Raw genomic sequence first — 21,295 nt, forward strand, 5'->3', positions numbered from 1 at the left:
GATTCCTCACAGCAGTTAATGTGGCAACCAGAGCTTTGCCTCAGAGTGGGACTTGGGCCAGCATTAAGGGAGTATTCACAGGGGTGCCTGAAGCTCCCCCCCAGAGCACACTCACCTGCCTCCTGCTCATTTCTCATCTGCCACCAGCTCACTTCACTTGATGGTACCTGATTTTTGTGCTGAAAGAGCCCATGAACAGATATTCCTTACTCACCTCTTCTGTCCTCTCCAAGGGTTTCACAGGCTCACACCATTGCTCTTCCAGGCTGGCAAGTTCTCAACCATGTGATTACTCCTCCAGAAGTGTTTCCATAATTGTGATTACTCCTGTCATCCTTCCCTAGGCCTTTCCAGGTGCACACTCCCAGCCAGGTGGCAGACATCACCTGCAAAGATCCAGGAAGGACAGCTGGCAAAGGCTAACAAAACCACACCACACCTGTGCCCATGCCTTTCTGCAATTTTTTTTTTTAAAGCTTCAAGTTATTTTTCCTCCCCAATATGTCTCATTTGAGAAATAAAGCATGACTATTTATGCCAAACTTAATTTTATTTATTTTACAAACAAAAATATACATTTATTCTATATTTTCTCTCTTTTTACCACCCCCACACATAACACATTTTGCTCAAGAACCACTTGAAGATGGCCCAAAGATTTATATACATAAATACATAACAGGAGGAAGGTCAGTCCATGACCTAGTGCAGAAGCTCCTCAGCAGCAGAACATGGGACAGAAATACTGGAGTCCTGCCAGCAAAGGACAGGATGGAGGTTGACAACCTGCACAGGTGATCCTTCAGCACTGAATTCAGATGGTAAAAAAGGCAAATTCATAACAGGCTCTTCACATCACCAAGGAGGGCAGGTAATTCCATTCACTCAGGGTGCTGAAAATCAACAAATACTCCTTAGGATGGAAAACCAGTTGCTCCTTTAGTTCTCAACTGCTTTGAAATCTTCATCTCTCTTGACTCTGTCCAAGGCCCAGGGAGGCTTTGGTGGCTCCCCTACCCTTTCTAACCAACAGCAGCTCAGATCAGAGTTGTAAGCAGCATCAGGAGCGGCAGCACAGCAATTCAGGCAGCACATCATCCACCCCTTTTACAGCAAGCAGTCCAGCATGGCTCAGGCTGACTGACAGCAGTGACAGAGCAGCATGGAACACTCCTCTAACGTGACAAGGGCTGACTTGGCCAGCTCCTCATCCAGCCCTTGCATGAAATGGAAATGTGACAGGCTGTGACCTACAAGAAACTACTCACCTCTAGCACATAGACAGATGGAAGCCTTTTTTCCCACAGAAGTAAATAAAATAAAAATAAAAAAGGGGGGCGAGGGATTGGGTGGTTGGGGCATTGTTTGTTTTCAAGGTGCCAGTGCTAGTTAGAGGCATGCAGGGCAAAGTACCCAGGCAGACAGAGAAGCTGCATTGCTCATTAACAAAGTAAGATAAGCAAAGGCCTGCATAGTTTTGGCAACTAATATGAACTTCATGTTCTTACCCACATTTTCTTTCCCTGTGGTGGGAACACCTAGTAGCAAACACCACCTTCTACCTACTAATGATCCAAGCCAGCACCTCCACACTGCACCTTGCTAACTCTTACCTCAGTATTCTTCAGGAACAGCAGTAAGTTGGGGCAAGAGATTCACACAGTCCCCAAACACTGCAAATTCCCTCTTTCTACCATCCCTAGTGGAAAGCTGCTTACAGCACATCTCCACCTACCTGGAGGACTCAGGTAGGAGAGCACCCCCAAATCTAGAGGAATACACATCTTCACCCTTGGAAAGCACAGGATATCCCAGAAACCAGACTGATGCAGCCTTTATATGAACAGTTGCTGGAGTGGAACACCACGTCTTGAAACTGTATGCAGACAGCCCAGACAACAGGAGTCCCTCTTCCAGCATGGAAGAGGTTAATAAGAAGTTCCAGGAAGTCTTTAAAAGGACTGCTCCCCACATGCACATACGCATTTTCAACATATTGAGCCAAAAAACTTACACAGACCAGCAGCAGTCTGGGGATCTGAACTGCAATGTAAGGGAAGGCCACTGCCAGAAATACACACCCACCTCCCACTGCAGCACACCAGCCAGCTTGATTCTAGCACACCTAAGGTCTTTGAGTTTCCAGTCACTAAATTCTGACAGCTCAGACTCATCATAGGCTTCTGCTCTGCCTCAAGCACCTGAATGTCTCTGGAGCCTTCATCTGCAGAGTCACCTTCCTCCTTCACAGCACTCTCCGAGCCCCTGCCAAAGCCACGAAGCAGGGTGCAGATGGAAAACACACCTACCTCAGAGGTTTTACTCTTGAATCTCAGCCCTGATTCAGTGCTGTCACTTAGATTTTCCTGTGAGCTCAAATGCACAGCACTACAGCCTCCAGAGACTGCTTCACAGCTCCTTCAGCTCAGCTAGACAGCAGCACTGTTTGTCCTTCTGTCTCACTATTGTTCAGTCACTTCACATCCATGCTGTGGGCTACCAGCCTTCCCCAAATGCTCTCTGGGCACAGAGAACAGTTCATTCCACTTCATACCTCTTTTTCCCCCATACACTGAGAACATTCCTTTTAACCACTAGAAACTCCAACTCCCAATTTTCAACAGTGTTAGCTGAAACCAAGGGTGAGCCCCAGTGACCAGCTTCCCTCATCAGACACTATCACCACCTGTGCTGTTCCATTACGGCAAGATGCAGGCAGCCATGCTGCTTAGCCCAGGAAGATCATCTTTGGTTTCAACCACCAAAATCTTTCTATATATGTACAATGCAGCAGTCAAACCATCCCTAAACACCATTGCTCTAAGTGAGAAACAAGTGCTTTCAGTCACTGAAAAGGAAGAAGTGCCAGCCAGGGCCATCTTCTGGGTCATATTCACATCTGGAACGTGGAGGATCAGGAAAGTTCAGTGTTTAAAGGTTTATGAACAAAACCACTCTACATTGTTCTCATGTAGCAACAGAAAGTGTTCTTCCCAAAAGGGTTTGGGGTGCCAACTTAGTTCCACAATAGGTGTTGGAAATCCTAAGGACAAGAGGAAAGCCACAGCAGGTAGCCGAGGACAGATTTCCAGTGAACATCCTAAGAGCTGTGGTATCAGGAAGTTTGGAAGGAAAGAAATGAGGCCTCATGTGATTGAGGTGCCCTGCCTCAGGCATTGATGGATTTCCAGCGGTCACTGTCTATGCTGTTGATGCTGCCCACGTGGTATGGCATAGAGGCCACGTCGTCCAGGTAGGCTGTGGTGTCAATCTGAGTGCTTGAGTAGAACCCAGCATCCATTCCTTCCTTCTTGGCAACAGCATAAGGGTGGGGTAGGTGCACATCCACATCCTCAGGTTCATCCACCTGACACTTGTAGGAGAAAAGGATCTTGGGTTCAGACCTGGAGTGATAGAAGATTTAAAATGCATGCTTTACCAATGTGGTATCACAGCTACCTATCCTTAACTGAAACTCATCAGCGTTAAGAAGTTGTGCATTCAGACCTCAAACACTCTTTAAATGAGCTTTTGGTCTAGAAATTTGCAGCAGAGTAACTGCCTCAAAGTAATGCTAAATTAAGGTTTGGATGAAGTCACTTAAGAGAAATACAAATCCTGACTATGTGGGAAAAGAGTTCTCATCTTTGGGGGCTTTGAATTTACTGAGGGCAACAGTACCCAAACACTACTGAAGTCCTCAACAGCCTGGCTGCTGACACAAGAATGAGTCAGAATAGGAGTACACTTCAAGTTCTATCTGTGCACATCATGAAAATCAAAAGACAAACACTGTGGATCAGCAGTTTTCATCTTAAGCTCCAGACAATGTTCCCTTCTAATTTCAAAGGGATGCAGAGGTATATTTTCATATTTTAAAAGCACTTTATCTTCTTATTTTGAAGCCTGCTGTTTCTCTCTAATGACCTACAAATACTAGAGCCTACACTAAATCACTCGTTTTCTCACCAAGGTGCAGTTCCTGCGAGTGGCCGCACGGCGGCGACCCCGGCCTGAGAATCGACCTTCCCCGGGCTCTTCACGAGCGCGTTCTGGGCCCATGGCAGAGTCCTCGGCCGAAGCGTTACTGAACTCCCTCATCCTTTCCACAAATTTAACCCAAAACCCACCCAGAAGCCGGTCTAAGCTCCCAGGACTCAATTCCTCATTAAGCATTCAGCTATCAACTTCAGCAGAAAAATTTTGTATATGATGCTGAAGAAGTGATCCTCTGAATTGTGTGAGGAATCCAGCCATCAGCTGGATACAAAGGAGCCCTGCATAGAAGTGAGCAGCCATGGGTCACAGAAATTCTTCAAGGGCAGAAATTAAGACTGGTTCTCTAACTGGTGTTCTAGTTGCAGATGGAGAGAACCTGAGTGCAAAACACTTAAATGACAATATATACCCCTCTAAACTCCTGTTCCTGGCTACTCACCCAAAGAAACCTTTCAGGAATGCCACATAGATGAGAGGTGCAAAGAAGCTGAAGTAAAGGAACGTGGTAGCATCAACACAGCTGTCAAGAACAAAAGGGAACATGAAGGGATTTAGCATTCAAGCACAATACAGCTGGGTAACACCACTCACATCCTCCCAAATGATCCAATTTCCCTCCAAAGTGTCCAGAGATCAAGAAAAATCATGCTAAAGAAACTTAAACTGGTGCAAAGTTACAGCCATTGTCATCAACATATGTCACTGCTTCTAGATACTCAGAGGAATCATGCCAAAACCCAAGGTCTGACCAAGAGCAGAGTCTCAGTACTCCCAATTTTGACTCATAGATGTGACACTGATCGCTGCAGAATGAGACTCCAGGTATAAGGGTGTCTTCACATTTCTAACAGCCAATTTCCTCTCTTATTACCTACTAATGGCCAGACATCAGTGGCTTCACACTATTACTCTCACTCACCACATCAAGACAACTGCAGCACACACAGCTCCACAACCTCTCCACTAGGGAGTTTCCTGATTACTTCGAGGTCTTTTGGCACAAACCAGAACTAACAGGTTTATTCCTTCTTAGGAACACAGCATAGGTTTGTTTTCTTGGGAGAGGCAGTGTAAAAGGACACTCAAATACAACACAAGACCCAGGGCTGCAGACCCCCTCCCCCAGTGTACATACCACAGTCCTTCTATGATATCCACACAGAGGAGGGCACTGCCCAGGCCCTGCACCAGGTTCAGCAGTGCCAGAATACCAGCATAGATATAAAAACTCTTCCTGGCTGTGGGAAAGACATGGATACACATGAAACTCAACCTCAAACACCAGACCCATGGAAATCTGTTTGATGGAGATGCCAAATCCAACAGAAGCTTCTCATGACCTTTTCTCTAAGAACTGCAGAAGAATCAAGACTGCATTTTCCTGTCCCATGCTGGCAGGATTGATGGTGGTAAAATGGCCTAAACCATACCCTCCTGCATGTGTATATGCACACACAAGATGGGTTTTGAAAGCAAGGTTACAGCAACACATGCAAAGATTTAATTTGCAAGCATCTGGAACCAGTGCCAGCCACATAACTGACTGCAAGAAAAACAAAACCAACCCAGATGAACCAGAAGCTGTTCCCTTCCAAAGTACAGCACTAATAAAACTGCTCAGGAGACCTCAACAGGAGCAGCAGGGTATGCTGGACACCAGGCAGATCAGGCCCAGGACCTGTGCCTGTGACATGTGACATCCATATCCCCTCCCTCAGGATACCCACACAGCAATGTCAACGCTAGTTAGGGAAGAGCTTAATAACAATAATAAGCTTAATAAGAGCTTACAAACACCTTAATAACAGCTTCTCTTTATTCAAGAGCTGCAGATATTCTGCAACAACAGCAAAAACCAAACAAACAGAAGCATTACTTACAAAAGTAAAAGTCAGATAAAAATTGTTGAGCATCTCCCACTTAGCCTTCCCTTCCCAGGGGATGACTAGCACGCACATTTTAACATCATGTGTGCATTTCAAAGGAAGCTGTTATTAAGAAGCCATTTCTTAGGGCTCTCAGAAGATTATATATTATACCTGTATCATTAACTGAGCAGTAGGTCTTGTTTTCTTAATGTAATTGTTTAGCTACTAATGTAGCAGTATAACTGCTCTTACTCTGCTCTCCAAAAGACACAACATACTAATTTTTCTAGGGATAAGTTATCAGTCCTTTGCCATGTTATCTAAACTCTGAGATGTGGAATGCACCTGCAGCACAAACACACACAGGAACATTTTACTCCCATCTATGCTTTATCCTGATGCTGTATCCATGTATACTATGGAAAACACTACAGTTACCTACAGGGCAAAGAAATCCGGTCTTTCAGAGGAGTTTTTGGAAGAATCACCACCAAGGAATAGACCTGTTGAGACAAAGAACCAACAGTTCCATGGCTGCTTGGCAACTCAATCCTTGCAGGGATGGTGTGTGGTATTATGCACTCCCTTCATGTCTCAGGGCAGAGGCACAAACCCTTAACATTAACACAGTACAGATGTGAAGGTCCCACAACTCCCCCCCATCAGCACAAAACAGCTGAGAAACACTGGAGGGAGCTCATCTGAGCTCAGCTGGAATACAGCTTACACTACTCCCACTGCACCTTTATTGCTTTAGCTTCCCCACCACATGAGAAGCATCACTATTGTGCTGCAAGAGGGGGATTAGGGCATTACTGTACTCAGATCATCCTCCTTGCTCCATTTAGAAAATACAAAGAAGCTATCAGAGTGCATAACACATTCCCAGTACTTACCAGGAAGAAGAAACAGGAGCTGGCAAGCCAAAAGTGTCTCCCACCATGGCCATAGATATTGAAGTCTTCTGCTGAGAGGTGGGCATCAGGGTACAGAATTTCCAGGGTGCCCTAGGACAGAAGTGGCATCAACAAGATTCTGTTACAAGCAGTATCCTCACTTAAATGCATATTTGGATAAGGGACACTAACACTATGCTTAAAGAAGTTCAGAAAGCAGCTGGCCTGCCCTCCACCCCTGACCTAACCAAGCCCTGCCCTGCTTAGACCAAGTTACACTCACACAGAAAAGTAAAGAGGAAGAAACTGAAGAGGAAGAAACTGAAGACAAGAAGTGAAGAGAGAAAGAGTGACAGGAATCTACATCAGAAGGAAACTGGCACCAGTGACATTACAGAAGAGCAACTGAGGTGGACAGGGGGTGCAAGCACATTTCTGTCTAAAATAGACCAAGAGCTTAATTTCCATCTTTAAAGTAGACCTTTCTGCTGAAACATCCAGAATATAATTAGCTTGGGAAAGGACACTGTCTTGTTTAGGAGCTACTCATACAGACAGTGGAGAGCAAAGTGCTTGTAAGCACTACTGAACCCAGATATAGCTTCAACACTTGATATTTTATGAGGCTCCTCCAGCTTTATCATGTGGTAATGATCAGCTCACTGCCTCTGCAGCCAAGAGCCTGGTCCCAGAACAAAGCTCTGTGTGTTATTCTGGCACTGCCCTGAGTATAGAGACACGGGCTGACCACTGACATGCTGAGGAGGAGAACGAACCCAGACACAGATTGCATTGTTCAGGGACATGAAGACATGCCTAATAAACTAAGCCAGCTGCTCATCTGAAGAGAAGAAGGAGCTCTCAGCTCTCAAAGACTCAGCAGACAATGGCACTGCACTGCCCTTGCTTGGCGAGCACATGGTTTTCATGGACCTTGAGGCCAGATCCAGAACCTGTGGCTCAGGTGTGGAAAACCTCACTCTTGTTCTCAGATTCACTAAACAATACAATCCATCCAAGCCTCATTTCTTCACCTTACCTGAGCTATTTATGCAGTAAAGAAGACAAGCAGATACTGTCTGCTTATACACTGCCACAAGCATTCAGTCTTCCTCCAAAACCTCATCTAAAGAGCAAAGCTGCCACTTTCAGATAGGAGTCACACACTTAACTGCTTAACTTCAAGCAAAGTTCCTTCTTTTGCAAATTCTTCTGCTTCAGTGTACTCACCTGAGTGACAGAATATGCCAGAGACAGCACAGTGGTGATTGCCAGCACACGTTTCACGCTCGACTTGCTCTCCAGGTGACCTGTAATTATGGGGAATGGAAGTGACTCAGGATGTAACCCCAGCGCTGGTTAAAAACAGTTCCTTTCAGAAGCAATAAAGGAAACCACTTTTATTTCCAGAGGCCTTCAAGGGAAGGTTAAAGCTCACTAAACCCTGTTTGGAGAGTTGAGCCTTTCACAGGCAAAAATTTTATTTACAAAACAACAAATTTTAACTTGCTTTCCTCCTGTCCACACTAAGAGAAAACAACTAAGTCCTTCTGCTGGGTTTACAGGAAAGGAAAAAAAAAGTAATTACTCCAGCATCAAGTACACTGAAATGTTATAAAGCTGCTTCTCAGAGAGAAGAATTGATGGGAGGCTGGAGTAGAGAAATCTGTTCTGGAATATAATGAAGTAGGCAATTTCCAGAAACTCCTTCCAATCTAAATTATTCTATGAGCCCTCAAAAGATGAAAAATGCACTGCTCACATGTCCCACTGACATGTGCAACAGTGACACCCACCCTGTCCTCTACCTCTGACCCACAGGGAGAGGCATTTTCACTTGCATAACTGAAAAACTGAAGATAAAGCATTTGAATGCAACCAGGATGGATCAAACCAATTAAGGATGGGATGAAGGGGATAGAAGGGCCCCCAACAGGACTATCTTAAATAAAATGAGCTTGAAGCAAAGATCAGACTGTTGATCTCGGCATAAAAATCTTACCTAAGCTGTATACTCCATCATATGAGTACAGGACAAACCAAGCACATATAAACCCTTAAATCACACAAACCATAAATCTGTAAGTATAATGAGGCCTTCAGTCACTTCTAACTAATTCTCCACAATTTGCACTTTGCATTTATTCTACAGCCTCTTCACTTTATAGAATCAGCATCACCACAAACTTACAAATGTAACCTCTGTGGAAGGAAAGGCAAGAGGAAACAATCAAAGCACTCCTGACACATACCAAAGGCAAGGCCTAGAATCACCACACTCAGTTCAATCGCCAGAAGGAAGAACCTTGTGATCTCCCACAGGATCTGAGAGATAACAGAGACCAGATAAACATGATTAGATGGAGCCAGGAACCAGTTTGAAGTTAATAAAGCAAAACTCCATGGGACAGCAGCCTCTGAATGGCTGGTCATATCCACAAACCCTTCTCATGCTTTTTAGGGATACTGATCACATGCTTGTTCCAAGCCCTGTTCGTGCCTGTGGAACAGAACAGTTGTGTGGGAATGAGCAAATAGCAGCTCTACAGAGAGGAAGTGGCCATGGTTTGCCTCAGTTGAGGATTTGTCACTTGTTTCAGATGTGTTCTTGCTGCTGTGCTCCCAAAGAGCACAAGCCCATGATGACCTCAAAAGTAAAATATTAAACAAGGCCAGTTCTTAAAGCAGTAGATCTGCCTGAACAAACCCTGTATTCTGCCCTCTTCCAAAGCTACTGGTCCTTACATCTAAAGCATATTCAAGTAAAAAGCACCCCCCATTCCAGCCTGTCATTTGCAGTCTCATGTTTTATTTGGTGAAACATGACCAATAAAAAGCAGGTGAGGCAATTTTTCAGGGAGTCATGCAATAAATCAGTGCCAAACCTGTAACAAGCACCCAGATTCTGGCTTGTTAACCCTTTACCTCTGAACACTGAATGGTACTCTCTTGAAGATATGTAATATTTTAAGAAGCACTGCATAAGACACTTCTAATCCCAGCAAACACACAGGGTGTGTGCATATATATAAGAGAACACTGAAGAAACATAATAGACAGAATAGGGCATGTTTAACAGAAAAAACTGTCAGAGTATGTCTTGCTACATGATTTCCCAGTTGTTGCACTTAGCAGCAACACCATAGCTGAAGAAAAACACCTTTCCACCTCTTATTCATCATTCAAGTTCTGGACCTACATCTGCTGGACAGAAGTGAATGAAAAATGCTACAAACATCCAGCCACTTGCAACAGCAGCTCAGCACAATGCTTTGACAGTAACATTAAAGGGAAAAACAAGGAAACCACACTGATCCCAGAGAATAAAGCCCAAAGACCTGTACTCTGTAGGTGACTCCTCTTTCTCTAACAGCTCAAGAACTTCAGAGCTTTTTGTTTTAAGTAATATTTTGCTACAAGTCAAATTAATGCAAAGGAACAGCACATACAAAGATATTTCCTGGTTCCTAAACGTTCACCCCGTGCTCAGAGTGGTTGCAAGGACATTCAGGTGTCAGTTTCAAAGGGGAAGTTGGTTTTATTTGCATTCAATACAAAAACTTCAACATTTTCAAAGAGCCACTGGAATACTGCAAGAGTAACAAAGGCCAGGTCTTGCCTATCCATTAAAGGTATCTGAATGTTCACCTCTTGCAAAAGAGACTCATTTAATCCCTGTAACAGGAAACTTTTGCTGCCACTATTTGTGTGTCTATTTTAGGAAATCCATTGTTTTACCATCTTGGATGTTGTGATGATTTAGATCCAGCTATCAAAACAGGATTCCACAGTACACATACCTAAGAGTACTACAAAAAAAAGCACATTCTTCTTGTACACACGTAAGAGGGAAGCCAGAGCAGATTGCTGTGATCAGAAGTTTACAAAGCACAGCCTCTAATGTCAGTGTTGCACCTACCTTGTCAGCAACCATGGCAGCATCAGAGGCACTCACAGTCATGGAGACAACAGCTCGGGCAATGCCAACTAAAGCCACCACAAATACCTGCAAAAAAAGAGCAAAAGTGAGCTCATGTCAAAAGGTATATATGCAGTAGTGATCAGAAACCCTTTTGGAACACCACTTTCAGGTCAGCTTTCCAGGCTGATAATGTGTACTAAGAATTTCCTGTGGCAGACTACAGTTAATTTCCTGAAAAAGATTCCTCAGACCCATTAGACAGGAGCAGTGCCTTGGAATTTAGGAAGGAACAATTGTCTCAGCTGTCAAATTAAGCTCTGAAGAGTTCTTCACCTAATCTTTACAACAGTATCTTTAGAGTCTTCCCTTCATTCCACTGGGGCAGGGGAGGAGAAAAAGAAACAGAGAGAAAAAACATTACAAAACCTCTGAATTACAAAACCAAATGGCTGGTATGTCTGACTAAACCAATCATATCAGATAACAGAAAGCACTCAATACCAACTACCACACTACACAATTGTGGCAAAACTAAACCTGCAGCTCTCTCACTCCATACTGACAATGCTCAGGAATGCAGAGGAAAAGTCACCTGCAGCCACCAGCTTTAAACATCTCACCCTGCTGCAGAGTGCAACATAGAGATCCCCAACTCACTTCACACACCATTGAAGCATGACAGCTAAGTGAGGCTCAGCCATCCTGCGCAATTAAGAGCTCAGTTGGATGTATCTACACTCCACTGTACAGACTTACACTCTAAGAAAGTGGAGTTTTCCAGATTAAATTCTCTAAATGTCACTCTGATCCCAATGGTGAAGGTATGAGACAGCCAAAGCTATCAGAGAACCAAGAGTCCAAGCTGATTCCAAGGTGGTTGCAGAATGGAAATGACCAATAAGTGACCTACAGATGAGTTTCTCTCTTTTAGAGGAAGAGGGGACAGCAATGGCAACAGAGAATACAGCAATCCTTCCTGGGGTGGAAAACTCCATGACAAAACACTGACAAAAAAGATGGGTCCCTGCATATAATGGTGTTCTAGAGCTGCAACAGCTCACTGGAGAGGAACATACATCTTTTTGTTTCCTCTCTAAGCAGGTAGAGACTCTTCCACATTAATCACCAACTCCACAGAAAGCATTCCTCTAGAACATGACAAACAGCCAACCTAAAGGAAGATCTCACAGAACACACTTCCATCCTCATTTCCCAATAACATACTCAAGAAATGAGTATGAAACTGAGTTAAAGCATTTTCCCCTATGACTGTGTGCTGGATATAGCTGGGATAGAGGAAATTTCCTTCACAGCAGCTGGTATGAGGCTGTGTTTAGGATTTTTATGCTGAAAACTGTGTTGATAACACAAATGTTTTCATTACTGCTGCACTCCACTTACACAGAATATAAGACATTTTTTGCCTCTCATCCCACTCCAGCGATGAGTTGGCTGGAGGTGTACAAGCTAAGTGGGGACAGCTGACCCCAGCTGGCCCAAGGAATATCCCATATGGCATCATGCTCAGCACATAAAGACAGGAAGAAGGAGGAAGGAAAAGACTTTCAGAGTAATGGTGTTTGTCTTCCCCAGTAACCATTACATGTGATGGAACCCTGCTTTCCTGGAAACAGCAAAACACCTGCCTGCCCATGGAAAGTGGTAAGTGAATGTCTTGCTTTGCTTTCTCTGTGTGCACAGCTTTTGCTTTGGCTTATTAAACTGTCTTTATCTCAACCCACAAGTTTTCTCACTTTTATTCTTCTGATTGTCTCCCCTGCTCCAGTGAGGGGGAGTTAGAGAGCAGCTGTGTAGGGCTGAGTTGCCATCCAGAGCATAAAGTCAATTCCCTTTCCTCCCTTTGGTTTATCAAGAGTTTTGTTTTTCAAAGCCTTTGGCACAAACCTCTACTGACCATGTGCATTACTGGAAACATGTAGGAAGGTTTAAATCCAGACTGGAAAGGGACAGTAAGATTGTTAAAAGGTTGAAACATTTGTGTGTATACCTGGTTATCCAAAACTGTGCAGAAGCCCAAAACCCCAACTCCTGGCCTGAAAGGGCAAACAAAGATTCAGGTGAGGCTACTAGGGCAAGCCAGGATATCAAAAAGCTTCTGAATGGTATTTTTAAACAAATTCAGGCAGGTCCTTAGCTGCATTTATGATGTCCTGTAAGCAGTATCACAGGGCATCACAGGACTGGTGAGAGAACAGCAAGATCTTTGATGTTTGTGAACTGTAACTGTACTGAATATTCTGTTCCACCCAAAGAACTATAAAGAACATCAAGTCAGGGCCACTTTGACATGATGTGAAAGAAACTAACAGGGTTGGGTTTCTACATTTCCAGACTAACCAGAACTCTGTCACATAACCGTTTTCTCCAGCAGATGACCAAGCTTTTCAACAATTTGACACAAATTATTCTCCTTTCACTACCTCAATGGAAAGCTGGATTTGTGTCCCATGCTACTTACTGCAAGGAGCAAAGAAGGCATAAGATACTACATTCCAAGACATCAAAGCAAGAAAAGAGAAGAAAAAAGGAAAAGGAAAAAGTGAAGTCATCACAGGAGAACAAAATCCAGCAGATTTGGCCCCAGAACCTATTAAAAGCTGAATTCAATCAGTGAAAAAATGTCTACTTCTTGTAGGACACCTTCAACTAGCAGATTGAAAGCAGGGAAAGCAGATTTTAACCCTGCAAGAGCTGGTCTAGGCTCTCTCCACTAGTTCAGTGATATTGTTCATGAGTGATAATAAAAATAACTCTCATCAGTTCAAAGGCAAAGAGTGGTACTCACTAGTATGTAGAATGTAGTGAAGATTGGGCTGGAAGTGACCCGGATTTTGGCCCTGGCAGAGGGCAGCTTCCAGAGAAGAAACATAAAGAAAAGCACATTGGGAACCAGAAGCAGAAGATCCCAGTAGCGGACTCTGCAAAAAGTAAATAAAACAGGTTTTATCCCTGATCTTCAGCCTCTAGAAAGGAAAGCACCAGCCCTGATCCCTTCTCAAGCAAACTGAGAAACAAACAAAGCTCTTTCCCTTGGTCCAGGGTCAGACCATTTCCTCCAACTCACCTGGACTTCCCAATGTCTTCATAGAGCAGCAGCAGGCACTTGTGCGGCACCGTGATGTTGGTGTCGTTGATGGCGTGCGTTGTCATTGGGGAGAGAGTTGTCACGTTATCCAGCGCTGTCACCAGGGCAGTCGAATGTGTGATGTTGTCAGACACAGAGAATGTCATCACAGACATCATGGACTGGAACATCCTGTCCTCCTTCTGGTCCAGATCAAACAGAGCAAGACAACCACAGCAGAGGAAAAAAAGCAATATTAAATCAGTTGTGAGTCACAGCTAAAAAAACACATCCTTGACATTAAGCCCCTGCACAACTGCTTCCTGCTTGGCACAGCCAATTATCATCATGTCAAAGACTGTATTACACAATGAAATGCCACCTGCCCTAAGTCTGCACACAGCCATTAGGGTGGTCAGTACAAAACCACACTTTGATATCAGAGTAACAAGCACCTTCAAATGGTGCTGTGTGGATTAAATTTTGTCATTCTTGGAGCTTCAGCAGATTCCTAGAAGAAATCAAGGCTCAACAGCAATATATGCATCATCAGATAGAGACAAAAGCCCTACTTTACCAGGACATTTATTCTTGATCCCGAGATCAAGAAGTGATAGTCAATAATTTAATTTCATACTGCAAAGAAAAAATGAAAGTCCCTCCTAAAACCCCATTGCTGTTACCAACTCTGAAGTCTGAGAGCAGGGAGAGCCTCACATACGCCGACCTAAAGGAACTGTACAGTCTTTACCTTTCAAACCCAACCCTGGCAAAAACCAACATACAGCATTCTTTTTCTAACCCTCTGCAAGACACCAGAACAATTCTATTTTTGAGCAACTCTCTTCCCACCCTAAAGTAGAACTCTGACTGTTAAGCTCAGTAGCTACAAGCTGAATACAAACACAGGGTCCAATAACCCCTCCTAACAATCCCCAAAAGAGAGATCACAGACAACCCACAGATGCAGAAATTATAAATCTGACCGCCAACATCTTAAAGATGCACATTGCCAGGGACAGCACTCAAGCAGTCTGTGTGTTATAGCTAATCCAGGATTTATTAAAAAAAAATCTCCCTGTTTGACTCCAGCCCTGACTTGTGTGGTGAAAACTGACAGCCCCCATGACAGGGCTCAGAAGGTATTTTTCCTTAGAGGTTCTGAGTGAGTCACAAGCTGGAAAGCAACAGCACAGCCCTGTGTCATCTGCTGAGCTTTCAGAGTTCAGTAGCACCTTCTTCAGAGACTTGCTTGAGACTGTCAGTCATAGGCTCTTTCTTCAGAGGCTGACAGTCTTCCCAGGTTCTCTAAGGGGCAAGGGAATCATCCCATCCTCAGCCAACAAAACTTCCCTTTGATTCACCCCTGCTGACAATACTCCCTGAGCTGGGATTTTCTTTTGTGACTGCTGTATGCAGTGCTGCACGAGAGACATCACTGTAAATAAACACACAGATCTGGAAGGAGCAGCTTTGCACCAAGATGGCAAAGTCTGGGCCAAAAGATTCTACTTCTAAGTAAAGGTTCCAGCAAACGACCTTCACATTCCAAACTCATCTCTGGAAATGTCCTCTCTTCCCTCCAGCTACTCATTTCTCTGAACTGCCAAGAGAAGAATTTTCTCTGAACAATTTTGCTCTATTCTCTTCCTCTGTAACACCACTACATGTCACTAGAGCTGAGGTCAAGAACAGTCACATTGGCCAGCACAGAAAAATTTCTACATGATTTTTTAAAAAGCTGGGGAAAAGTAAAGAAGAACCTCCCAGACCATGGGCAGAATAACATTATCAACTGTGAACCATCACAACCTCCTAGTAGCTCTTCTGGGACAAAGAATTCCATCTCCTGTCACACTGAAAAGAGCTCAAGTATAAAGCTGTGAGAGACTTACATTAGCAAAACAACTTCATATGAAAAGAGCAAGCAGGCTCCATTATTTTTTGCCAGAAGCCACCACTATCACAGAACAGCAGCTGCTGATAAGGAGAGGAGTTGGCCACAAGTAACAGAAGTCCAGTCACGAGGTTTCAAAGGGCAAAGCAGAATCAAGCTCAACTCTCAGCCAGGCTGCTCACTACAGCCTAGTACTTGTATTCTTCCTCCCCACATAAAGTGTACACAAAGCAGAGCAACAGAACAGCCAGCGTGATAAGAGAGTGCAGCCAAGGCCACCAGACAGACAGCACTCTGGTCATGCTTTTCTAATAGCTAAGGCCTACAGCACAGATGTGGAGAACTGGCCCACTCCTGTCCAAATCAACAGCAAAAATCCCACAGCAACAGGACCAGGAAATGAAGGAAAGGATCCAACTAGGGATCAGCAATGCTGCTTCTTTCAGCACACTGTCCTTGCCCTGTCTAGTCCTAAATAAGTCCTGTCAGCTGAGCATATCCAAGAGTTCACTCACCACACCCTGCCTCCATGGGACTGCCTGCTTCAGCCAGCCCAGCCCATGGGGGGTAAAATCACCCCAGAGCCACGTGGAAAGAAACCAGTGCTGCTGTCATGGTCTCCCCTTTTCATCCAGCAGGCAACTCTGTACCAGAACAGAAAATAACATGTTTTTCTGCATTCCAGATGAAGTCAGGCTGATTTGGTGAAGGCCAATTCCTCAGTCCAGGCCTGGATAAGCTGCATTCAGACTAAGAACATGGGCATGATTCCTGGGCTGCAGTGACAGAGCACTAGGAAGGGCTCTGCTTCACCTTCAGGGAAATGTTATCTCACCAATGCTTATTGGTCCTTGAATCATGGCACTGTAACAATATCAGAGCTCAGTGAAATTCAGACATCACATCACTGGCAATTGTCTGTTCCTCCCAAGCCCACCTTCAGAAAGGTGAATTACAAACTGCACAAGTTGCACCTGTAATAAAAAATTGGAACTTTTCTGTCTTTCTGCAAGCAGCATCAGAAAGTCTCTTACGTAGAGATCATGATAGGTTTAAGACTGCTTCTTATATTACTGTATTTGTGCAATAAAAACTGCACTGACCAGATCCCTGCTCAAATAATATAACTGTTACTTCAGTAACTTAAACACTTAAAAATACCCCAGAACACTACAAGTTAAAAAAAACCAACCAAACAAACAAAAACCAAACAACCAACCCCACAAAAAAAAACCAAAAAAAAACCAAAACAAAAACAAAAACAAAAAAAAACCAAAAAAAAACACAAAAACCTTTTTTTTTTGGTTCACTCTCTTCCTTTTTAAGAAATCACTTCAACCCTCCCCTTTGGCCACAACAGTTGCATTTTTCATTTCACTCTGAGAATTTAAGACAGGGATTTTCTCCTCAGTAATTGAGGCACTCCCTTACAGTTTCTCTCTCACATCTCGTTCTGAACTAAGCTTAAAAAGAAAGGAACTGCAACGAGGAAAAAAGAAAAATACCGAAAGCAGAAGTATAAACAATAAGCCCAAACCCTCACAGACAGAGAACCATGGCCCAGAGGTTGACCCAGAGGTAGATTACAGAAATGCATATCCCGGGGTTTTTTCTGTTTTGGTTTTGATTCCTGTGGAAGGCGGGGGCACAACACGCAAGGAAAGTAGCAGAGTGCGGTCACTCGGTTCCAGCTGGCGAGGAGGCGCCGCCGGTCTCACAGGCACAGCCGAGCCCCGCTGCAGCTCCAGCCCAGCCTTCAGCTGCCCAGGGCTACCCCGGAGGCTCCGGCCATGGGGCTCTAGGAGGCCCTCGGAGGCCCGCGGCCCCGCCGCCCCGCTCTGAGGCGCCGCAGTGTCGCTCCGTCCCTCCTTCCCCACTACCCCCCTCCGCCCGCACCCACCGGGCCCCGTTCTTACCCAGCCCCGCTCCCGCCGCCGCCGCTCAGTCCCGGGGTCCCGGCCCCGCCATCCCACCCCCGGCCCTGCCGCTCCCCTCAGCCGGGGAGCGTCGCTGAAGAGCGGCCGGAGCGCAGCGCCGCGCACCCAGGCGGAGACAGGGCCGCCAGAGCCGGGGCTTGTCGGCCGAGCCCAGGGGCGCTATTGAGAGACGGTCCCCGAGAGGTCCGCGGCTGGGCCAATCAGAGAGCGGGTCCTGTCAAAGGCCCGAAAAATGTAGTGGAGCAAACCAATAGAAAGGGCCGGGAGGCGGGACTAAGGGGGCGGGTCCGCCGCGCTTTAAAGGCGCCCCGTTCCCCACACACCTGTGGGTCGCCAGCTGGGTGGGGAGCGGTGGCGGCGGGCAGGGAGGTGACCCCGGGGCTGGGCGGGTCTGGCGGTCTCGGTTCGGCCCGTGCAGGGCAGGCTCTGCCCTTTCCAGCCCGATCCCACCCCAGAACGAGCGCTCTGCAATCCTGCACCCACCGTCGCACTGCTCCGGGCGGCCAGCACGGTACAGCTCCTGTGTACGGCCTCAGGATGCGAGGCAGGGTAGTTAATAATTGAGGGAGATCTGATAATAAGTTCCTGCAGGGGAGAATGATTAACAGCCTGTGAGTTTGGCTTGTAAGGAGAGTTCAAAGCTGACTGAAGAAACTCGGCGTAGCTTGGACAGCAGCTGCTAAGGGGAAATGCAATCAATAATTAGCAGGATTTCAAGGTGTGAATACCAGACGGACAAAAGAGACGCTCAGTATCATAAACAAGGAAGCAACTGTGACAAATGAGCCAAGATTTATTTAGGAAATTAAAGGAAATAACCAGCTAAGCACCAGCACGTTATTCTCAGCAGTAAGAGCTTACTGCCAGGGAAGTTTCAAGGAGAATGGTTTTTATCTGAGTCATTGCAAGGACTGCAGGACACATTCTGGCACGGGTTTCTAACTATGGCTCACTTGTGGCTGCAGGGTTTGCCTCTGTAGGAATGAAAGGCTTTTGCTACGCTGAAGTTTACTGTACAGAGCCTACACTTCTTTAGATGATCCCTACCTTGGGCAAGTTTGCAGGTTCTGCTCTAGCAAACACCATACACAGAGGGTTCCAGGCCTTCCTCACACACAGAGAGTACTTGATCCTCTTCTTAGATCAAATTTTCCAGCTTCCTTTCCTCAGCAAGCCTCATGAAGGGGTTGTGCCTGGAGACTCACCTGTCTCAGCCCTATTCTTCTGATTTTCCACTGGGTTGAAACAGGTTTTCATGCTGGTGTCACCCCTTTGGAATGACATCTGGAGAAGCCAGTCCTTAGCTTGTCTCATTTCACACTGTCGTTCAGGTTAATGATATGTTGCAATATTTTGACACGTTCCATTTATGGATCCAAGCTCAAAGGCTTGGCTGACTCCAAGATCTCTGAGTTACAGAAGGGACACTTCTGTTTAGAGAGAGGTGGAGTGTTTCTGCCTAAGAAGTGCCTTGGTAACAAACAAGTAAAATCCATGTCTTCTCACTTGTAGCCTCAGGCACTAACTAGTTGAATGTGTTACCTCCCACATAGCTGTGTCAGAAGGAGAGATTTTGCTTTCCAATCCACCTGCTTTTCCCATCTGATTCAGCTTGAGGCTAGAGCCCAGTATTTGGGACACCAGATCCAAAAGCTGTTTCGTGGTCAGGAGACTGCTGCATGCCACTGCAAGGACTGTGACACCTTTAGCTCCTGCCTTCCTCACTGCTTGTGTGAAAAAGGAGTTCCTTTGAATTAACCAGCCCTGCCTGTCAGCCCCCACATGGTGTGGGCAAACATAATCCCCCTCTTCCCACCTCCAAGGACTGTTCCATGTCCTTACCTGCACACATCCTTCCACTTCAGCTGAGCACTGCTGCTCTGTGCCTCATTTCCAGGCAGCACCTAAAGACGGCAGGGCTCACTCCCTCTGTCCTTGCTGTGTCTCTTGGTGTTGCTGGGCTGAAGCAGGACAAGAGGTGATGTTCAGCAGCCTTGATACAACCTTGGGGGCCCCATGGAAAGCTGGCACTTGTTGCTGTACCTGCTGTAGCCTGCTGTGCTGTGGCAATCTCACCTGGCTTGCAGGTGCCAGACGTGGAAGATGCAGACATGGTGTCCAGCATCACACCTTCATGCAATCACCAAATTCCACTATTCTGAGACATTTTATCTCTCTCAAATACTCTTTCAGCTTTTATTAGATCAGTCTACTGAACAGGATATTACTTCTATCTGAAACTCCTTTGCTGTTCAGGTGTTGAGCAGCTGCAGGGACAGATGTGCCTGTCTTGTTTCAGAGCTGTTCTACCAGCCTACTGATTTCTAGTGCTGGGTGTAAATTTGCACCACAGGATACACCTGGACTGCACTCCTGTGTCTCTGCCCTTTTTTTTTCAAGGGGAATTCACTCACTAGGGCTCTTCCTGTGCTGCAGGAAGCCACAAGTGTGCAAAATCCTAGTGGTATGGTTGGATATTCAGGATTTTGGTGCTCAGGTGAGGTGACCCCACAGAGCAGCCTGGGCCCCCTCTGCATCTCAGCCCTCTCACATACCCAGTCCATGTCTCTAGTGTAGCAGAAGGAGTTCCATGCATGGCAGCAGCCTGATTTTAGGGGTGGTTTCAGCTGCCCAAGCAGAGCTCTTGTCAAAGAGGCAGAGCACCCCAGCTCAAGCATAGGACCACTTGTAGGTGGCACCCAAAGTTAGCAGTGAAAACATGGGCATGGTGTGTGGTCTTCCAGGAAGGACAAACAGAAAATATGTCTGTCCATCCAGCTGTCTGGTGCCTGGAGAGACAGTGGCACCCTGTGTTGACACAGGCTCATCACAGTGTGTCATCTGGGCCTTGTCAGACAGGTCCTGGGCTGCCTTCCCTTAAGCCATAGAATCATTTGGGTTGGAAGACTGAACATTAGGAAAGAATTCTTCATTAGGAAAGAAATTAGAACGGTGCTCAAGCATTGAACAATAGGAAAGAAATTGGAACGGTGCTCAAGCATTGAACAGGCTTCCCAATGAGGTGGTGGATTCACTGTCCCTGAAGTGTTCCCAAACCATGGAGATGTGGTGCTTAGAGACATGTTTTAGTGGTGGGCTTGGCAGGGCTGGATTAATGGCTGGACTCCAAGACCCTGAGGATCTTTTCCAACCTTCATGGTTCTGTGATTCTGTGACCTCTAAGATCATCAATCCCATGGTGGTCTCTAGAAACGTACAAGTGGGAGCATCTTGGGGGTGTCCCTGTGTCTGTTTCACTCTGAGCACCAGCCAGCTCCCCTGCCACGTGTCACAGAGAAGAGGCTGAGCCACTCTCCTATTTATATCATGATGCTCCTGCTTTGCTATATTAGTATCAGCCTGAATCATCCAGCTGGGCTCTTGGAAGATCCATTTCAGATTGTCAGCTGCCTCTTCAGTCACTTTTGCTTCTGGTGTCTCCTGTTTCAGGGTCATTGTCTCACACCCCAGTCCAGCCAAGAGCACAAATAGCCTGATACTAAACAGTGGTCAGAAACCCTTCAGAGAATGCAGACCTCCAAAATCCAAACCACCTGCTGTTATGCAAGGCCCTGTGGCCTGGAAGGTAGCATTCCATCTCTTTGCCAAACATCAGCCCCATTGCTTGTCTCTCTGAATTCCTCTTCCAGTCTCTGTGCGACAGGTGCTCTTCTTCGGTTCCTCTCACAAA

The 21,295-nt window shown here is 45.7% G+C and overlaps 1 protein-coding gene across 2 annotated transcripts; it reads right to left on the reverse strand.

The window, feature by feature from the left end:
• Positions 1-531: 531 nt before the first annotated feature.
• On the reverse strand, positions 532-17,668 carry TPRA1 (transmembrane protein adipocyte associated 1). 2 transcript variants are annotated; one of them, XM_066558237.1, is made up of 12 exons: positions 17,584-17,640; positions 16,183-16,311; positions 13,771-13,973; positions 13,492-13,624; positions 10,683-10,769; positions 9,016-9,088; positions 7,994-8,073; positions 6,764-6,874; positions 6,310-6,370; positions 5,135-5,237; positions 4,439-4,519; positions 532-3,404 (listed from the first exon to the last, which is right to left on the reverse strand). In XM_066558237.1, the coding sequence occupies exons 3-12, from the start codon at positions 13,959-13,961 to the stop codon at positions 3,170-3,172; spliced, it is 1,155 nt and encodes a 384-aa protein (XP_066414334.1). In that variant the 5' UTR covers positions 13,962-13,973; positions 16,183-16,311; positions 17,584-17,640; the 3' UTR covers positions 532-3,169. The 2 variants fall into 2 exon arrangements, with proteins under 2 accessions (XP_066414334.1, XP_066414333.1); XM_066558236.1 differs by lacking the exon at positions 16,183-16,311 and having other exon boundaries at positions 17,584-17,668.
• Positions 17,669-21,295: the final 3,627 nt, after the last annotated feature.

This window comes from Molothrus aeneus, chromosome 12, assembly GCF_037042795.1.
Source record: "Molothrus aeneus isolate 106 chromosome 12, BPBGC_Maene_1.0, whole genome shotgun sequence".
In the NCBI taxonomy this organism is placed as follows: Eukaryota; Metazoa; Chordata; class Aves; order Passeriformes; family Icteridae; genus Molothrus; species Molothrus aeneus.